Here is a 13,925-nt window from a genome sequence, read left to right as displayed (position 1 = left end):
ATTTTGGTCAATCTTTGTCCTTGTCAATCTTGTCATATTGCGATCGATTTGTCATCGATCCTTGTCCTTTTCAATCATGTCAATTTGGTCAATTTGTCATTGATTTTTGTCAACCAATCTCAATCAAATCATTTATCAACACTGGTCATTTCTTAATTCAAAATCATGATCGAATCGACATCAAATCAATCTTACATCAAGACCTAATTGTCATCCTTGCATTTCTAATTCATTTAACCTTGTTTGTCATTTTTCCCTCTGGGTTAAATAATTTATTTATTTATCCTAAGTCTTCTTGTCACAATTAAATGTTTATTTAATTGGCTAATTAATTTCCTCCTATTTTTGTAAATTAATTAATGAATGAGAAATTATTAATTAATTTACCTAATTTGCATCAATTCCTAATTTCCAAGTCATCATTTCTAACCTAATTTTCTAATTTCTCCTAAATTCCTAAATGTCTATTTCTATTTCAAATTCATGTCATAAATCCTTACATAGCAATTTGTCATAAATTGTCATAAATCCTTGCATAGCAATTTGTCATACACATGTCATAATTTTGCTATTCTTGATTTGAATTTCCATTCAAATCACTATCATGCTAATTTGATCTTTTTCTCCAATTTCTCTATAAATTGGATGAATTTCTTCAATCAAATCCCTTGATTCTTTATTCCTAATTCCCTAATCAGACTATTGAATTTCTAATCACTTCGTCAAATCATGCTTCTAGTATTCTTGTGTCAATGTCAATCTTTCTTTCTCAATTAGGTGTATGCACTTGAAGGTGAGATCTACAACAAAACTATTTGGAGAAGAAAGAAGAACAATGGAGCCACATGAAGGGAACATCTGGTTTGCATAATCTTTTTGAATGTTTTATCTTTATGTCTCTATTGAATGTGTTTAGGATAGATCATTACAATTGTGCTTTCGTGATTGGGCTAGATTAGTATGTTTATAATGCTTGTGATGATTTCCTATTTCCTAACGTACACCTGCCAATAAAACATGATGAACTAGCTGTTATTATGATCTGATGATAGATTACCTATTTATGCATAAGGGTGAAATGGTAGTGTAGTCTTGAGTTGAGTGAAAAGCTAAGTGAGTAACCGGTTAATGCTTGTCTCAGTCATTCTTAGCTTTACCAGTTGCACTCTGTTTCAAACCGGTGTCGCTGCTTGCCATTCATTTGAAGTGTCTGCTGTCAAACCGGTTTAGGATTGTATTTTTGCCTGTACTGATTCACCCCCCCCCTCTCAGTACCGGTTTGGTACTAACCGTTCATCGTTGAGTTATCAGATCTATCACATAAATCTTGAAAAAATAATTAAAATCTTTACAATTACCGATATAATGAGAATAACTATGATGGAAGAGGCAATGTACACACTACCATTTTTTTTTTCTTATCATTATTCATATATCTTATAAAAGGAAAAGTAACATTTTTATCATTTTTTAATCTCCATAAGATTCTTGTAGCTAGTTTTTCTTGATTTTCATTATGGATAGGTCTTGTCTATTGAGATGTAGAGAAAGGTATACTAGTGGAAGGAGAAGGGTTGTTTCCTTGTGGTAAAATGATTGGCAAGGAAGGAGGAAGATTATTTGATAGAGGAGGATTTTGGATGGATGAAAGTTTTTATTTTTTGCAAAATAATCATTAATAATTTGAACCTTAAGTATATCATCCATAGATTTTTGAGATGATGAATGTGGGTATCCTATACCTTATCTCTAAGTGTGTTGTGAGGGAGGATCTATAGGGACCTTGATTCCTTGTTCTTGTCCACTATAGCCTTGTTTTGAAATAATATCATAGCCAATCTCATAAGATGTTTTCAATTCAGAAGGAGAATGACTTTCATTATGAAATTCTTTAAAATTTGTTGTGTAAGTACATGTTGAATAGCCAAAGGGATTAATAGATGAGGAAGGAATATCCTTTACTAGAAGATTCTCTTTTCTATCACTATTCATGTCCACTTTGTTAGGTAGGGAAGGACAATCCTTATCATCTTTGCTCAATGTTATATTAGGAGATAGGCCAAGTATAAAATGATAACATCATATTGCCTCCAAATATATTGATAATTAAGATAAGCTATAGGAGAATGATGGGGATCTAAAGTGATAATAAATGTACCGACATGTTTACCTTGTCCCCCTTTCTCTAAAGTATATTTATGAGAAGAGGATGGTTTGATGCTACTCTTCAATGTTGCATCTCTATTGGAGTGATCATTGATAGGAGTATTGATTCTTTCCTCGTTAACAAAAGATACCCTATGAGAGGTACAAGAATTCATCAAAGCTTCATCTCTAGAGGGAAGTTTATTGAAATGAAATTTAGGTATGGTATCATTAAGAAAGTTATCCACAATATCATCTTCTTGCACCAAATAATCTTGATGGGTGGGACCATTTATGGGAGAAGGTAAATCATGGTTATGGATGAAAGTAAAACATGAACTATCATTATATGAACACAAAATGGAACATTATTGAGATCTTAGATTAAATTTGAAATTGAACTAGAAAAGAAAGATAACCACTCCATTTATCAAATCTATGCAATAACCAAAGCAATTTTCACTCAATATCGATGGTGAAATTATGATAAATCAAATCTAAAAACATCAAATTAGAAATATGCAAAATGTAAGAAGTGTTGGGTTCACCAAAATGTTTGAAAATAGGGTTCCACAAGTTTAAGTATGAATCCACTTATTTTTATTAAAGGGAGAGAATTGGTTCAATATATTCAACCTCCTTCCTTTTTGAGAAAAGGATTGAATGTTGATTGGATTGTGTTCACCTTTGTTTGAGCCAAAAATGCAATTGAGAGAGCGTAATTTGGAAGCTAGTTCTAGGGACGATGATAGAGAGTTCACATATAACAATAGGAACAACAAGTTAAATAGACACAAAATGCAAACATGGATCTAAGTCTAAGAAAAAGAAATAGAGAAGCACCTATGACAACAAATTCAACCTGATAGTGTAGGATCGTGTCGCTATGGGCATCCAGGTCCTTGATGTCAAATGCAGACATACAAGAATATTTCAAAATCAAGATGTTTCTCAAAATCTATTGCTATAAATTCATTGGAAATTCTCAAGACTGTGTGGCACTAGGTGACTTGGTCCTTTGATTTTTGCATTTGCAAAAGTCAAAACTGATTATTATCGTGTCCTTTGTTAAAATCTCCATTTGTGGCTCTTGGATTTGTCACCTACACATAGAAAGAAGGCAAATGGTATTTTTGATAGGGGTTTGCCTAGATCAAACCTCGGGTTTGGAATTAACCCTTAAATTGAATTGAACTTGGAAATAAAAATGTTGAATGATATACCTTAGATTCACTATAGTTGATGATGAATGATGATGTAATTCTCTTAAGATGTGATCACAAGTATTGATTAAATAACATGATTTAACATAACATGAACATGAATGACCCAATCAAACACACATGTTTGCATGAAGATTGATATAGACTTGCTACTCCATGATGTTGAAATGATTGATGAGTGTTGTGGGATGAAATGTTGCCTTGAATGTTTGAAGATGCTTTATGTGGTTGCATGAATGATGGGTAGATGTGATAAATGAAAATGAATAAGAAGAATGCTCTTATATCAGGTTCCCAAGGTAAGTTATCGATTAGGTCAACCTCCAACGGTTAAATTGAGACATCAAGAACTAAAATCACTGAGGAGGGTAACTGCATCGACACATTTAAATCGGGTCTTGTTTAAGGAGGACCAAGATTCCCTAGGCACCATGGTCTACCAAAAATAGGGCAAACAAGTGAGAAACTAGAGCACACAGTCCAAGACATGTGTTTAATTCTTTGTGTGGATAAATGACATTTGATTTGAGGTGAAAATATCAGAAATGGACTTGGGGGAGAGCTAAGAAAAGACACATTGAAGTAGGAGCACAAAAGGTGGTGTAAATTGTGTAGGGTTACAATTTACGATGTTGGAGAGAATTTTCCAATTGTTCCTTTACAACAAGACTTATTTTGTTTACTTATTTGCACAAATGTATCTTGTCCTTTGTTTCTTAGATTGAGGGTTCTTGAGTTTTCTCTATAGCATACTTTCAGTTGTTCTTTGCAACAAGTTACCTCATTATGGGGGTTGTATGGTTTCTCTTATCATCCTTTGTATGGAGGGAGATTTATTGGATTTGTGATGGATCAATTTTATGATGGATGTAGTCATTGAGGGCTTGTTATTGAGTCCTCCATGCCATTCTTTATCATATATTTTCTTTTTTTTGGAGATGAGTTTTGTCTCAATGACTTTTATCCTTTTTATGATTGTGAGAGTTCATTTGTGCATGGGTACCTATCATGGCCTATTTTTTGAGACCCGTAATAATCATCTTTGCATCATTTACATAATAATCCCATCTCCCTAAGTTATACTTAAGGGGGTTGTTAGAGTGAATAATGTCTAGTACCTAGTCAAGGTCTTGTACCTTGTAATTACCTAGTGAGGAACATATTCACATGTTAAGTTTACTTAGGTCCTATGTGGTATTCTATAAGTTTTTTATAATGGAGTCATGTTCACCTCATTTAATTAAAGATACCTAGGCATTTAGTATTTGCACTAGTTATTTAATGTTTGTGTCATGTTATTTGTTCATACTACATCACACATTGCCTTTATAAGCATGGTATCTCATTGTATATTTCATATTCAATAAATGATCCTTATTGTGCAAGTTATTCATGCCATTCTCTCTTATGGAAGTGTTTTGGTCTTGCCGGAATTATGAGGGTGTTTAGAAGTCATCTATCTACTCCTACACATTTATCATTTGGCCTACTTATGACTAAAAAATCTATTTGACACAATCAATTTCTCTTTTTCCCTCCTAAACACTAAAAGTAGATAGAAGTTTCAATTCCATTTTTTTATCCATCCAACTTTTTATCTCTTGAATACCCCACTCCTTTACTTTCTTACACTTAATAATTGAAAAAAAATATTAATAAAATTATCCTTTCTATTCATGATGGTTAAGTGAATTAAGTTAGACTTGCACACTTACAAAGGCTAATCTATAGACATGGAAATGAACCAAAACAAAAAATAAATAATTAATTACCAACAATTAACATGTCTTTTTCCATTTTTAATTATGTAACTAAATATTACATTTATCACATTTAGTTTAAAAATTTGAATTATCAATCAAAACTCTATTTAAAATAATTTATATATTAGTAAATTTATTACCTAAATAGTTTATGAAAAGAAACGATAATTCCCTTACAAATGTGAATTAATTTGATGGTGAGGGTATATGTTCTTTTTTATTATCAAGTACAATACAAAATGTAGCAGGCATATGATATACTTTGTATAAGATATTATCCCAGCAAAAGTCAAGGTTGACGGTAAATCTTTCTTATAAGAATATCGTAATATAAAAAAATTAAGAGAATATATGGTCGTGTATCTTATTAAATAAAATAAAATAAATAATTTACAAGAACTGTTTACATATACAAAATTTGTAAAATCAATAAAATCTTGTTTCATAATACAAAAAAAAAATCATTGTTTTATCAACGAAATTCGTGGAGACTATTACTGACGAATAATTAGAACTTTTCCTAATGTAAGTTCCTTACAATGTAAATTTAAATCTTAATATTTTATTGCAAATTTAATTAAATCAGAAAATATATAAAAAATTTAATATTTGTGTTTTAAAAAATAATAAAACAATATTTTTATCTAAAATTATAATTATAAATGTTAACAATTAAATATATAAACAATATTTTTATCACATAATTTTATTTTAATGAATTGAACACATTCCAAATTTGGTAATTATCTATTTAAAATTGTTCATCAAATATTAATGCTTCTATTTATGTTTTTGAAATGATTATTAAATTTTGCTTGACTTTTAATAATTAATTATACAAACAATATTTTTGAATATATTTTATTTTAATAAATAGAACAAATTTTAATAAGAGACGTTGATATTTAAATTTGATATCTTAAAATTTAAATTTGATACATAAATTTAAATTTGGTACGTAAATTTAAATTTGAGACATTAAAATTAAATTTGAGACGTAAATTTAAATTTGAGAAGTTAAAATTAAATTTGATACGTAAATTTAAATTTGAAAAGTTAAAATTAAATTTGATACGTAAATTAATTTGACACGTAAATTTAAATTTGAAAAATTAAAATTAAATTTGAGACATTAATATTGATTAATTAATAAACAGAATTACAATTTAAATTTGATAAGTATCTATTTAAAATTATCTTCAAACATTAAAATGGACCTTATTTTTCAAGAATAAAACAGATGTATAAAATAATCATATAAAAGTTATGAGCCTGCCCCGAATCTGCCCCAAATCTCCCTTTTCAAGTGATACAGTCTTCCTGAACCAAAATGACAAAAACATACGGTCACAGGGCCATCAAATTTAGGTCTGCATAAAAGAACATTTACAAATCTGTTATGAAAATTTAGTACGTTTCTTTCGAACTTGAGAAACAACAATTTTAAGGCTCGAGTTTTCCCCATCACCCAAACTAAATCCTCCACAAATTCCAACGTATCTTAACTGAAGTGTAAGGGAAGGGAAAAGGGAACGGGGGAGATTGTATAAGGAGAGAGAGCAAGCAAATATGCTAGTGAAGATCCCGGCAAAACAAACCAGCTGGAAACATGAAAGTGACCATTCCCGTCAATTCACAGAACGCAGAAGTGAAGCGTTAATGAAACTCGTGACGGAATCGACGAAAGTCACTTTCACGTTATAATTGTTGGAGGCAGGAAAACAGACGTGAAGGGGCGCGCACTTCCAGAAAGGAACACGACTAGATAATGTATATAGGATGTCTGGAATAGTATATATATGTGTGTTGGTATTTTAGGGCCTTTTGGAGATCCGTTGAAAGTCGTAAAAATGCAGAAACGGAATGCCGTTTGAGAGGTGGTCTGAGGAGGTAGAGAGAAAAATTCTTCTATGACGACGTTGATGCTGTGGGAGGAAAAGGGCGGTTCCGGAGGTTCGAACCCGGGGCGTGGTGATAACCAGGAGGTGATGAAGAAGGCAAAGATGAGCGGTGGAGCGCAGAAGAAGCCGCCGCAGAGAGGGCTTGGAGTGGCTCAGCTTGAGCGGCTGAGGTTACAGGAGCAGAAGAAGAGGTTGCATGAAGATACGTTAATGGCGGCCGTAAGTAGCAACAATCGTGTGTCGGTGATGCAGCCCTATTTGCCGTCGTTTGGATATGGAAGGCCAGGGGCTTTTTCTTTTCTCAGGCATCATCATCATCATCATCATCATCCCAAACAATTGTCTGCGTCTTCTCCGAATAGGAGTATGTTTGGTTTGCAGCAGGTCGGGGGTTCTAATCACGGGAGAGGTCTTTTAGGCGCTGACAGTGCGGCTCAATTGGCGCCTTCTTATTCTTCGGTGCTCCAGAAATATAGATTTTGCCTTTCGGAGGAACAGCCTTTCATGGCCGGCGCCAGCGGGGTTAGTAGCAACAGTACTAATGTTGTTAGTAATCAGCATCATCTGTCTGAAATGTATGGAGATTTTGAGGACGGCGGCAGGTTTAGGGGGTTGATGTCGAATAATATTTATCCCTATGGTGGCCGTCCCCTCCATAAGGAGGCAAAGCCGCCTTGTAACTTCGTCTATGACGGTCAATGTGATGGAAAGCCTCCCTGCGGACCATTTCTGCAGAGTGTTCCGGTATCAAAGGTATGCGTAGTAATGGATCGCTGCTTCTGCTTTTTTTTATGCATCTTCGTTAGGTTCATTAAATAATTGCTTTGGAGGAGAGAGTAATTCCTGTTGAATCGATTTCAGAGACTTCTGGCTTCAACTTCATTATTTTCGCAGTTTCTTGCCGCGTGTTTAGCTTTTATTGCTTGAATGCGAAATACTTAACTGCTCAGCCGTAATTATTTGTGTGCCTGGTTCCTTGCTGTGGTAGGTTTTTTGTATGAGTGAGCAAAATATCTGTTATTTATTAGCCGTATTTTCTATTAACAAAAGGCTATTTGCTTGTACTTTTTTTTTTCTTTTGTAAATATACAGAGTTTTCTACTTTAATCATTTTCTCTGCTGCTCTTTTACTACAATGTAAAATTAATGTTATTTAGTGCCAGTTTCTGTGACTGTAGATACATATTGGCTGCAGATTTTGTGGCTTAATTGATTATTAGCTAAATCTTGTTTGCCGCTGTAGATTTCGATACGCTTGTTGTGAGTAATTGTCGAGTAGTGAAATCTTTTTTATTTCTGGTCACGCGCTAGCTGCAGATTTTGAATGCAAACAGTTTTTGACCTAAATCTTGTTTTCCGATGCAAATTGTCTGATATTATATTTGTAGGGGAAATATTTTACTATCGAACAAAATTCATGTCTTCTTCGAATCGATTCCGCTAGTTTTCTAGCATTGCACAATGGCTATCTCACTTACCGTTTTGTTCACTAATTCTAAAGGTTCAGGATCCTCCACAGGCGTTTCCACAAAATTTGAAGGTTCCATAATTCTTTTCAGGCTTACAGTTAGTGCCGCTCACCATGTTAAGCGTTAATATTGTTACAGAAAGTTTGTCAGGCTTAAAATATAACAATATTACGAAGTTTGTCAATCATAAATACCGTTCCTGAAATGCGTATTTAAAAAGGGAAAATATATTCTAATTGAAAATTTTGTAAGCGCAGGTTGGCGTTCCGCTCACAGTTGAGCAGTCGAAGGAGCTCTCTTCTTTCCAAAATTTCCATGATCATTCCAACTGGTTTGACCCTGCCGGGATCAAGGTAAGACGATAAAAAAAAATTAAAATTATAGCAAATCCTCTTCACATTGAAGATCAATTTCTGAATTTTCTGATACTGAAAGCCGTAAAGCTGCAAAAATCATTATGCTGCAAAAAATCCAACACCAGTAATTTTCTGTCGTGCAGAATAATCCATGGTCAATGGAGCCGAGGCAAAAAAATGCGCACAATTTAACGTCCGCGTTAGACCTCAAACTGACCCCCGGGGAAAACAATGTCGGGACTGACAATAGTAATGCCGATAGGCCGGGGTTTCTAAATCTCCTCAGCGGCCGTCCTTCCAATATTCTGCGGTAAGATTTCCTTTCATTTTCATTTGTGATCTTCAAAGAATTTTGTTTTTGAAAGAATAATTTGAATTGAGGTTTTGTGCAGAAATCCTTGCAGAAGAAGCGGAAAAGGCCCCGCATTCTATTCAGAACATTTGAAGTCTTACCAGGATTTCCTTGCCGAGAACAAAAACAAGGAAAAAAGTCGCAAAAGACAGCGAAGCGAAGAAGACCTGCACGTCATGGGTTCGAAACATGGCGCCGACCTCCTCGCTTTGAAGCTTTCCACTACGTCTGCCAGCGCTCCCGATTCTCGAGGAAACAGCTTAGCGGAGACGGACAATAATTCCGACGATACCGTATGCGAGATCCATGGCGGTTTGCAGGTGAAGTGTCTTTTTAAATTCTCTCGGTAGCGTAGGGTGTCTGTGAGAGAATTTTGGAAAGCTTGCTTAAATTTTTTCAAACCATATATTTCTCCAATCACATAGACTTGACTGGAAAATAAATTCTTTTAGGTTTTCAGTACATGAAGGTAAGTAGAAAGCTTTTGGATGCAAATTACACAGTTTTCTTTCAAAATCATCTTATTTAAATGAAATCGAAATCCTGTCTAGAAAAAAACCATGAGAACTTTCCATATGTAATCAGTATAATTTATTCAAATCATATGCAGATTCATAAATGATCCAGGAAATCAAGAGTCCTGTATGTGACTTGAAATGGCCCATAATTTTAACATTTGTAGTCAAAGACAGTTCCATAATGATTTCGAACCACATACAAAAAGGCTCAATAACAGAGAAATCATGAGGCCTGTAAGTGATTTAAGCCTCGTATAATTTATTTTTTGAGCCACATTCAGAGTCATGATCAGGAATATGAATTCGAAACGCACAGCACTCGTGATCATGGAAATCAAAATACTTTACTCAAGAGTCTAAACGTTATGTATCTAACTTTTTGGGATCACAAAAAAAATTCATGGCGAGTTACATTCAGAACCCCTAATAATCAGGAAAAACATAAGTCCTATCGCAAGATTTGGAATCAGATACAGAGGTGTGATCATTTAATAAATAATAAATCACATTGAGGGAGATCATGAATCCTGTATGTAAAGTTCAAACTTCTACAATTTAACATTTTGAGTCACATACATAATCAGGAAATTGAATTTGTATTACAGGACTCATAATCAGAGAATAGCTTTATTTCCCTGTTCATGAATCCTGCAAATGATTCGTAATGTTAGTAGTATAAAAACTGTGTAGATTTGCAAAAAGAGTTAACAAACTGGTAAATTTTAATATTTCTCATTTATTTATTGCTGTCAATTGAGGTGTTGGATAAAATCATTTTTGAGATTCGAATTCATGGCCTGCAGGATACAGGTTTTAAGACTTCTTTTTGGTTTGCAGGGAGAAATAGGTGAGGAGAAGAATGATGTGGATGTCCGTACTTTGATGTTTATGCCAGCATTAGGAGCATTTGAAAAAGATGAGTTAACAAATAGGGAGTGCCCATCACTGTTGGAGATAAGCAGCAATAGTGCATCAGCTGCTGCTTCTACAGATGCAGAAGTTTGCCATTCCTCATCTGCTTTAGATCTATCCTTAAAATTAGCAATCTAATTGCTATAAAAAGTGTAATCTTGCTACATTTTGTTTTTGGAAATTTCTTGCTCTAATGTAATATTCAGCTATCTGGCAAGAACAAACGTTATTCTAACCCTTTTTTGTAAACAATTATCCACGCTCATTGCTTGACGCAATGATACTTATGATGATATAATTAAATCAAGTTTCTTTCTGTTTAGATAATTGACTCGTTCTCAAATTCATTGATATCTTTCAAGTCATGATTAAGGAAGATTACTTTCAGATGCAAGCATTTTTATCATGAAGGAAAATTTTATCGTTGGTCCCATGCAATACGGCCTTGCATTCTTGGCATGGTTTTTGTTTTTATGCACTTCCACTGAATGTGTGTGTGTGTTCAGATTATCATTGAATTCAGTTTCATCCAATTGTGTAGGCTTGAATTTATTTGTGAAGCACCCTGCTGGCAATGGATTCCACCACAAAGAGATCTTGAGAGGACTTAAAATAAACTTGTAAAGTATGCACACAATTAAGTATAAATCAATGTAATTTAATTAAAAATAAGAATAAATAATTGAAATGTAGAGGAAAAGATTAATTAGACAAAAGTACATAATTAAGTATAAAATAATTTATTTTAATTAAAAAATTATGGGGAATAAATAATTAAAACATTTAAATGAATATTTAAAACAAGAAATTAAAATTTGATGTTGTATATATTTTATTTGTTGATAACACAAAAGTTATGCTTATGGTTTAAAGAATGTCCTATTTTGAAGTCAAAAAAATTCTTATAATTCCAATCTCTATTATACTATATGGAAATAATGGAACTAACTTGATGTGAGTTACTATCTTGTAATCTAAAATATTGATCTAATTGATTATTGACTACTAGAACTTGCATCACCTCAAATTCTATATTTATTAAGGATTGGTAGTATTGAGAAAAATAATGTGGAGAGATTGTTGGATTAGGCTGCATTTTCTTGGGTCAAGCCCCCTTGATTAAACCAACTTTATGGACATGGATAAATATTGAAGACAACACTCACTTGGGTGTTCCATAATAGCCTATAAAATAAAGAAAACATCTAAGACGAGTATCTCATGTCACACAAGTAAAGTAAGCATAATTGAAAGCTAATTTAATTATTGACAAAAATAAGGGCAAGGGAGAGATAAGAGTGAGAAAATTATTCCGAAATGAAAAATGGTATTGTAATACTCCAACCAATGTGGTGGCAATAGGATTGTATGACACTTTGGGTATGCCCATGTCATTTGTTCAAGATCCATTTAGGCATAATGATAATACTTTGTAGGCATCTATAACTATTTGCAATCTCAAGATAAGATTTTTAGCAATAGAATACGCCTCATTCAATTGGCTACGTCCATTGGATGCCAGAATTAAACGAGAAGGGAAAATAGTAAATGAAAAATAAATGCACCATAAGCATAGGATCATGTAAAGTGATAAGTGACATAAGTGCATTTTGTAGTGAACAAATAAGATATATCAAATTCTAAGCGTGCAAAGAATATGGATTGGAGGTGATCATGAAGATCTTGCATACATTTTCTTATGGTATCAGAAAATGTGAAAGGTAAGACATAGTCCTAAAATATAAGATAAATTTATTTGTACTAAAAAGAAGGTATATGACCCTAGTGTTGCTTTAGGAACATGAAAAATTATGCAACTAATTCATAGTGTGGGAAAGGCATGGTGTTCCCATCATGGCTCCAATCACTTTATTAAAGATAAAACCATGCAATAGGAGGTGGAAGTCATATTGTCCCAAATTTAATAAGAGGGTTCTAATCATATGATGAAGTGTGTAAGCTCAATATGTAATATATGATGACAAGAGCACATGAAAAAGTAGTTTTCCTCATATGAGCAAGATAGTTCAAGATGGGGAATGGTATAACCATAAGTGAGATTAGATAACCATCCTTAGTGTAAGAAAATGATAAGGTAAAAATGGCCCTTTAAGGCTTAATGAATATCACGTGATAGCCAAAAATAGATAATCATATCAATGAATAATTTTTATGTCCATATTTGCCTCAAACCCTCAAATTTGATTTTGTGTAGACACCAAACATGAGAATATTGTATGTGGAGCACGGCTCACAAGACAACTTCTAGGATTATAAGAGTAGTTAATTCATATTATTTGTATCCTAAATTATTTTGATGTAGGTTTGGGCTCTTCCTAGCACTACAAACTAAAATATACCTAGAATGATTTATCTTTTCAACTCTTAGAGTTATCAAACATTATTTATCTTGTCCATAATGTAATTGATGATGATCATAATCAATTATATGATTTTGTGTGAACCCTCAAGGATGCCACACTCAAGTCGTACATAAAGGAGTGCCTTGAACATGATTAAACATGGGAAAATTTGAGTGCTTCATTTTGATAATTTTCTATCTCCTAGTATTCTAACAAAAAGTGTAAGTAAAATATGAGAGATGACACAAGTTAAGAATGAATTAGTGAAGGACTATGAATAAAGTTCCAAAATTTTGGTCCAAAAACTAGATCCTGAACCCTTATAAAAAATTAACAATTAAGTGATTTATTTTAGGATTGACCTCTACATTAGGATGGTAATTGATTGTAAGAGTTTCTCTACCTATAAGGATGTAATGGAATTAGCCACCAAGATAGGATCACAATCATGGAGATGAGAACGAAACACATAAAAAATATGAAATAAAAACTAGTTGAAATTCAAGCAATTAAAACTCATGTAGGAGATGCTTGAAAAAGGTGAGAAGAGTAAGACTTCTCCCTAGCTAGGTGGAAGAAAATTTAACACACCCATTGCAATAGATAAGGGAACCTAAGGAGTGCATATTTGATGATAGAAGGCACCAAAAGTGCTACCACATTAAGTGTGGAATTTAAGAAGGCTCTAAAAAAATATTAAGTTTACATTATAGGACATGTTATATTGGCACAAATATAACTATCTAATGCTACTTATTATGGAATAAGGTAAACCTTGGCATCCTAGTATTACTAAGAATGTTTCTTTTATTTATTGAAGGATGTCCAAAGCATAATGATTGAAAAAAGTGCAATTCATACCCATGATAATTGCTAATAGATACAAATGGAGATGTAATTAATCTAAGAAAAGGTAATCACAT

At 33.1% G+C, this 13,925-nt stretch overlaps 1 protein-coding gene across 2 annotated transcripts; it reads left to right on the top strand.

Moving 5' to 3' along the window:
- The first annotated feature begins 6,594 nt into the window (after positions 1-6,594).
- On the top strand, positions 6,595-11,028 carry LOC131033159 (uncharacterized). Of its 2 annotated transcripts, none has more exons than XM_057964295.2 (5): positions 6,595-7,785; positions 8,759-8,854; positions 9,001-9,167; positions 9,262-9,529; positions 10,565-11,028. In XM_057964295.2, exons 1-5 carry the CDS (start codon positions 7,042-7,044, stop codon positions 10,775-10,777), a joined length of 1,488 nt encoding a protein of 495 aa, XP_057820278.1. In that variant the 5' UTR covers positions 6,595-7,041; the 3' UTR covers positions 10,778-11,028. The 2 variants fall into 2 exon arrangements, with proteins under 2 accessions (XP_057820278.1, XP_057820277.1); XM_057964294.2 differs by having other exon boundaries at positions 6,596-7,785; positions 9,250-9,529.
- The last annotated feature ends 2,897 nt before the right edge of the window (positions 11,029-13,925 follow it).

Source organism: Cryptomeria japonica, chromosome 6 (genome assembly GCF_030272615.1).
Source record: "Cryptomeria japonica chromosome 6, Sugi_1.0, whole genome shotgun sequence".
In the NCBI taxonomy this organism is placed as follows: domain Eukaryota; kingdom Viridiplantae; phylum Streptophyta; class Pinopsida; order Cupressales; family Cupressaceae; genus Cryptomeria; species Cryptomeria japonica.
The sequence above is the reverse complement of the archived record's forward strand: the minus strand, read 5'-3'. Positions and strand labels throughout refer to the sequence as shown.

Bases quoted from the DNA above. Each gene is read 5' to 3' on its own strand.
- LOC131033159 (XM_057964294.2), top strand. From the start codon at position 7,042: ATGACGACGTTGATGCTGTGGGAGGAAAAGGGCGGTTCCGGAGGTTCG. The intron at 8,855-9,000 runs GTAAGACGATAA...TCTGTCGTGCAG, and splicing joins TTGACCCTGCCGGGATCAAG to AATAATCCATGGTCAATGGA. The intron at 9,530-10,564 runs GTGAAGTGTCTT...TTTGGTTTGCAG, and splicing joins AGATCCATGGCGGTTTGCAG to GGAGAAATAGGTGAGGAGAA.